Source organism: Colobus angolensis, unplaced genomic scaffold (assembly GCF_000951035.1).
Source record: "Colobus angolensis palliatus isolate OR3802 unplaced genomic scaffold, Cang.pa_1.0 Scaffold252, whole genome shotgun sequence".
NCBI lineage: Eukaryota > Metazoa > Chordata > Mammalia > Primates > Cercopithecidae > Colobus > Colobus angolensis.
This window is the reverse complement of record NW_012115733.1, coordinates 2837591-2844449: the sequence shown is the minus strand read 5'-3', so window position 1 is coordinate 2844449 and position 6859 is coordinate 2837591. Positions and strand designations below refer to the sequence as shown.

At 51.6% G+C, this 6859-nt stretch overlaps 1 protein-coding gene across 1 annotated transcript in view; it reads left to right on the top strand.

The window, feature by feature from the left end:
• The window catches only part of WDR13 (WD repeat domain 13), a 12216-nt gene extending 10568 nt beyond the window's left edge, over nucleotides 1-1648 (top strand). The window contains exons 9-10 of the mRNA XM_011946716.1: nucleotides 737-855; nucleotides 1314-1648. Coding sequence (XP_011802106.1) covers nucleotides 737-855; nucleotides 1314-1498 — 304 coding nt within the window. The 3' untranslated portion in view covers nucleotides 1499-1648. The remainder of the gene's footprint in view (nucleotides 1-736; nucleotides 856-1313) is intronic.
• The last annotated feature ends 5211 nt before the right edge of the window (nucleotides 1649-6859 follow it).

The following is a 6859-nucleotide window of genomic DNA, read 5'->3' as shown; positions in this document are numbered from 1 at the left end:
GCCTGTAGTCCCAGCTACTAGGGAGGCTGAGGCAGGAGAATGGCGTGAACCCAGGAGGCGGAGCTTGCAGTGAGCCGAGATCGTGCCACTGCACCCCAGCCTGGTGGACAGAGTGAGACTCCGTCTCAAAAAAAAAAAAAGAAATGGCCTTTCCTACATTTCAAGTTTCTCACCAGGCAATGCCTTGTGGCAACCCCCCGGTCACCTGTGGGGACTGTGGTTTATTCTAAGGGCTCTGCAGTTTTCCACAGTGTGGGCGTACCATAGTGTGTTTATTTCCTCTCTTTGTGCTTGTCTTAACACCAGGATCTTTTAGAGACCCCTAGAAAGAAAAGCTAGTGAATGAAACTGCAGAGGCTGTCATTTATACCAACAGAGATGGTTTCTGAACCATCAGTAACTCACACATCGGCCCCTATTTATAGTTTATGCAGTCATCTCAGAATTGGGTTTCATAAGCTGGGTGTGGTGTGTGCCTATAGGTAGTCCCAGCTACTCGGGAGGCTGAGGCGGGAGGATCACTTGAGCCTGGGAGGTTGAGGCTGCAGTGAGCCATGATCGCACCACTATACTCCAGCCTGGGTGACAGAGTGAGATCCTGTGTCAAAAACTAAAACAAAAAAAATGGGTTTCATGCACCTTGAAAAGAACTTAGGCACAGGGGTGGGGACATAGGCCCACGACTTGTCTCCCTGCTGGGGCTGTGTTTTGACCCGCTCTGTCGTCCTCCTGTCAGGGTGGTAGACAACGAGGGGACCCTGCAGCTGAAGAGAAGCTTCCCCATCGAGCAGAGCTCACATCCTGTGCGCAGCATCTTCTGTCCCCTCATGTCCTTCCGCCAGGGGGCCTGCGTGGGTGAGTCCTGTAGGGACAGGGGATCTGGGTGACTGGGGAGGGGCAGGAGCCAGGGCTGGTGCCAACCTGGCTCAGACATCATGACATTCTGATGCCCTGACTTCCTGGGCCTCGTGACCACTCCTGCCCCAACAGCCTCACTCTGGGACTCACAGCTCCAAACAGCTCAGAGAACTCACAGTTTGCACTTGGTCTCAGCCAAAAGGCCGAGAAGTGATGAAAACTCACACTTTGAACGCACTTCCCCCCAAACAGCCCAGAGACCTCGTACTCTGCACACAGTACCGAAACAGCCAAGCGACCCCCCATCTAGGGATGGGGCCCCCTCAAACCTCCCCAAGCCATGCTAGGACCTCACACCTCGGACATACACCCTTTAACACCTCAGACACCTCAGGGACTTCCCACCACGGGCACCCCAGGCGCCTCCCGATGGCCTCTCCCTCTCACCCCGACAGTGACGGGCAGTGAGGACATGTGCGTGCACTTCTTTGATGTGGAGCGGGCGGCCAAGGCTGCCGTCAACAAGCTGCAGGGCCACAGTGCACCTGTGCTTGATGTCAGCTTCAACTGCGACGAGAGCCTACTGGCCTCCAGTGACGCCAGCGGCATGGTCATCGTCTGGAGGCGGGAGCAGAAGTAGGGTCCTGTCAGCCCTGCTGCTGTCCTCCATCCCACCCCTCTTACTCCAGCCTCGTGTTGTAAATAAAGTTTCGGTGGTCGTGCTGAGGGCCAGCTCCCAACTCTGCTGGGGACGGGCAGGGCAGCGGGCAGCTCCAGGAACACGGTGGAACGGGGTTCATTGGCTCATTCGTGCATTCATGCATCGACGGATTCATTCATTCCACAAGCATTGATTGAATGTCTGCTGGGTCACAGGCACCATCTTAACTGTTTTACACACTCATGCATTCGATAGACATTAGTGAGCCCCGACCATGTGCCAGGAACTGTTCTGGGCACTGGGGATACTGCTCTGACCTAAACTGACAGAAATGTCCGCCCTCATTGGGCTTGCATCATAATGGAGACAGTAGACAAAAATACGGAACAGGCCAGCTAATGATCAGTGGTGTGAAGAAAATAAAGCAAGGATGGGAGACAGAGCTGCAGAAGTTGGGGGAGTGGGCTCTTTATGGTGACAGCATCAGGGAAGATGATCCTGACAGGGTGACTTTTTTGTTTTTGGTCACTCTGTCACCCAGGTTGGAATGCAGTGGCATGACCATAGCTCACTGCAGCCTCAATCTCCGGGACTCAAGTGGCCCTCACTTAAACCTCCCAAGTAGCTGGGACTATGGGTGTGTGCCACCACATCCGGGTACTTTTTGTATTTTCAGTAGAGACGGGATCTCACCATGTTGCCCAGGCTGGTCTCGAACTCCTGGGCTCAAGCGATCCACTCGCCTCAGCCTCCCAAAGTGCTGGGATTACAGGTGTGAACCGCCACACCTGGCTCAGGGTGACATTTAAATAAAGACCTGAATGAAGTGAGTGGGAGTCATAGTGTAGGGGGAGAACATTCTAGGCAGAGAGAAAGCCAGCCTAAAGGCACTGAGGCTGGAGCGCTCCAGAAGGATCATTGTGTATGCCAGAGTCTTGCTGGACCAGAGTGTGACAGTAGATGAGGTCAGACAGGCCAGATGCTTCGTGGGCCACAGTGAGGACTTTGGCTTTTTTTCTGAGTGAGGGTGACCAGAAGGTCTCAAACAGAGGAGGGACATGATCTGACTTGGTCATAGAGGCTCCCTCTGGTTGCTGAAGGGAACAAATTGGGGGTGGGCGTAGAAGCAGGGGACCCAGCAGGAGACCCCTCTGAGCACAGTGATGGGGACTTGCACCAGGGTAGTGACAGTGGAGGAGGTGGCAGGGAACATTGGGTTGGACCCCCAGGGGATTCACCATGTTAGGCTGCAGGACTCTGCTGCCTCCTCAGGGGGCGATATTCCCAGACTCCTCCACACAGCAGCCCTTGCCTGGGCTCCACCCCTCTCTGTGCATCGTGTTGTTTCTTGAAAGCAGGGAGCAGACGTGTTGGGTCCTGGAGCCCCAAGCTGGTGCAGGAGCAACTGGAAGTTAAGGCTGACCTGGGGCCTCCTGGTGTGTGGCGGAATCTCCATCCCTCAGACCACCCTTGTCTCCTCCCAGCCCCATTCAGGGTGCAAATTCCAGCCCTGGAACAGCTCAGAGACCAAAAAGTGATGTTAAGTATTTGAGGGGAGCCCTGAGAGAGGAGAAAAAGGTTTGAGTATTGATGGGGGTAAATAACCAAAATCGCTTATCAGTGGCCTCTGTCACCAGAAAATGTCAAAGTTACCTGAAGTGGCAAAGAGGCTCTTGCTCCGTCCCCTCCCTCCTCAGCTCCATTTGTTGCCACATATGCATTGACTGGAACTGCGACTGACATCTTGAGACCTTAGGGTCAGTCCACAGCTTGGTAGAGACTCCAGCTTGGTCCAGTGTTGCTGAGCTGCTGAACTCGCACCAACAGTCTTGTTGGAGGGAAATAATCTCCCGTTTGTTCAGTCCAGTTATTTGACAGTGTGGTTACTTGCACCCCAAGCATTTCTATCTGGCACTTCCATCTAATAGACCTCAGGGTACATGGTGGTGAGATAGGGACATCAGTGAGCTGGATTGTTCCCGTGGTAAAGGTCATGTATGTGTGTGTGTGTCATGGTCCCCAATACCAGCCCCAGGCCCGGTGATTTGCTAGGAGGACTCCCAAGACTCAGTATGTGGTTGTATTCATGGCTATGATTGATTTATTACAACAAAAATATATAGAGCAAAATCAACAAAAAGAAATGGTGTGCAGGACCAACTCCCAGAGAGACCCAGGCACAAGTTTCCAGGGCTCCTCTCTCATTGGAGTCACAGAAGATGTGCTCGGTTCACAGTAATGGGTTGTGACAATACATGCGAAAAGTTGCCAACCGAGGAAGCTCAATTAGAGACTCAGCACCCAGAAGTTTTTTGTTGCTGTTGTTGTTTTGTTTTGTTTTGTTTTGGGGGGAGGGTGTCTTGCTCTGATGCCCAGGCTGGAATGCAGTGGCGTGATCTCGGCTCACTGCAGCCTCCACCTCCTGGGTTCAAGCGATCCTCGGGCCTCAGCTTCCTGAATAGCTGGGACTACAGGCGCACACCGGCAAGCCCGGCTCATTTTTGTATTTTTAGTAGGGATGGAGTTTCACCATGTTGGCCAGGCTGCTGACCTCAAGTGATCCTCCCACCTCAGCCTCCCAAACTGCTGGGATTACAGGCGTGAGCGCCTGGCTGGTATCAAGTTTTTACTGGGGTATGGTCACACAGGCACCCCCTGCCTGGCACCTACCCAAATCCCAGACTCCCAAAAGGAAAGCAGGGGCTCAGCATAAACCACCTTTTTTTATTATTATTATTGAGACAGAGTCTCGCTCTGTCGCCAGGCTGGAGTGCAGTGGCACGATCTCAGCTTACTGCAACTTCCACCTCCTGGGTTCAAGCAATTCTGCCTCAGCTTCCTGAGTAGCTGGGACTACAAGCGCGTGCCACCATGCCCAGCTAACTTTTGTATTTTTAGTAGAGATGGGGTTTCACCGTATTGGCCAGGCTGGTCTCCATCTCTTGACCTTGTGATCCACCCACCTCGACCTCCCAAAATACTGGGATTACAGGCGTGAGCCACTGCTCCCGGCCCACTTTTTTATACAAACAGCTTAGGTAGAGTAAGCCATTCTTTTTTATTTTTATTTTTTTTCTTTTTTTGAGACAGGGTCTCACTTTGTTGCCCAGGCTGGAGTGCAGTGGCTCAAACACGGTTCGCTGCAGCCTCAACCTCCCAGGCTCAAGCGGTCCTGCTGCTTCAGCCTCCGAAGTAGCTGGGACCACAGACATGCACCACCACAACCCCAGCTGATTTTTGTAGAGATGGGTTTTGCCATGTTGCCCAGGCTGGTCTTGAACTCCTGGGCTCAAGTGATCCTCCCACCTTGGCCTCCCAAAGTGCTGGGATTACAGATGTGAGCCACCATGCCTGGCCAGAGTGAGCCATTCTTATCTCTTAGGGAATGATGGAAACCCTCCTGGAATCTATGTTCCTAGACACCAGTCAAGGGCCAACCTTGAAGCAGGCCTTTCCAAGGATCGCAGTTGAGGCCTGCTCTGTTACTGTTTTTCTGCACAGTGTGCAACACCACACAGATGCCCAGTTTCCACCAAGGTCTGTGGATGGCAAGATAATTTTGAGGAACCTCCTTTTTCGCTAACATTTTTCTTCTTTTGTTTACAGTCTTCACATTCTCTATTGAGTCTAGATTCAAGATGATTGATTATGAATATTGTGCATGATTTTGGGGGTCTCCTCCTTGTGAAATTTTGAGGTGGCAGATTTGACATTCTACTTTAAACTCATCTTGGTGGTACTTTTCTTGACTCACCACCTAAGGGGGAATAGATAATGCAGAGAGAATAAAAATAGTGTTATCAGTCGCATTTGGGCCTCAGTTAACTTGTCCAGCATCACTGGTTTCACATCAGATCTGAAGCTCTGTCAACCATTCCACTATCAGTGCCACTCTGGTCTTGCCTCAAAATCGAGGCTTCGATTAATTGTTCCCTGCCCTTTGTCTGACTTTGAACCTGTGTGTTTGTCAACTACTTCACCATCAAGAGCCTCTCTGGGCCAGGCGCAGTGGCTCATACCTGTAATCCCAGCACTTTAGGAGGCCAAGGCGGGCAGATCACGAGGTCAGGAGATCAAGACCATCCTGGCTGACACGGTGAAACCCCGTCTCTACTAAAAATACAAAAAAATTAGCTGGGCGTGGTGGCAGGCGCCTGTAGTCCCAGCTACTCAGGAGGCTGAGGTAGGAGAATCGCTTGAACCCGGGAGGCAGAGGTTGCAGTGAGCCGAGATCGCGCCACTCCACTCCAGCCTGGGCGACCGAGGGGAGACTCCGTGTCAAAAACAAAAAACAAAAAAAATGGCTGGGCGCAGTGGCTCACGCCTGTAATCCCAGCACTTTGGGAGGCCGAGGTGGTGGATCACGAGGTCAGGATATCGAGACCATCCTGCCCAACATGGTGAAACCCCGTCTCTACTAAAAATGCAAAAATTAGCTGGATGTGGTGGCGTGTGTCTGTAATCCCAGCTACTCAGGAGGCTGAGGCATGAGAATAGCTTGAACCCAACAGGCGGAGGTTGCAGTGAGCCAAGATCGCACCACTGCAACTCCAGTCTGGTGACAGAGCGAGACTCGTCAAAAAAAAAAAAAAAAGCCTCTCTGGTCTCAGAATGAAGCTGGGCCTTTGTTAACTATTACCCCACTGGTGTACCACTGGTTGAATCTCAAACCAGGGCTACTGTATAATATTTCACTAGCAATTGACTTCTGATCTGACCTTGAACTGAACTTGGGCTTCTATTAACTACTGTATTTTGTGATCAGCGCCCTTTTGCTCCATTCCAGCCTCGAGGACCCTCAGTCCTGACCTTGCATCTGGGCCTCTGTTAATTATTTCACCACTAATGCCCTTATGGTGTCAATTCCAATCTGCACTTCTGTATTAACGGTTGTACCACTGGTTGGGCACAGTGTCTCACGCCTGTAATCCTAACACTTTGGGAGGCCGAGGCAGGCGGGTCACCTGAGGTCGGGAGTTTGAGACCAGCATGACCAACATGGAGAAGCACCGTCTCTACTAAAAATACAAAATTAGCTGGGAGTGGTGGTGCACGCCTGTAATCTCAGCTACTCAGGAGGCTGAGGCAGGAGAATTGCTTGAATCCAAGAGGCAGAGGTTGCGGTGAGCCAAGATCGTGCCATTGTACCCCAGCCCTGGGCAACAAGAGCAAAACTCCGTCTCGAACCCCAAACGACAACAACAACAACAAAACAGTTGTACCATGAATGCCCATGGAGTCTATACTTAAGCCCAGGCCTCTGTTAACTAGTCTACTATCATTGACTCTTTGGTCTGACCTCAGACCTGGGCATCTCTCTCTTTTTTTTTTTTTTTTTTT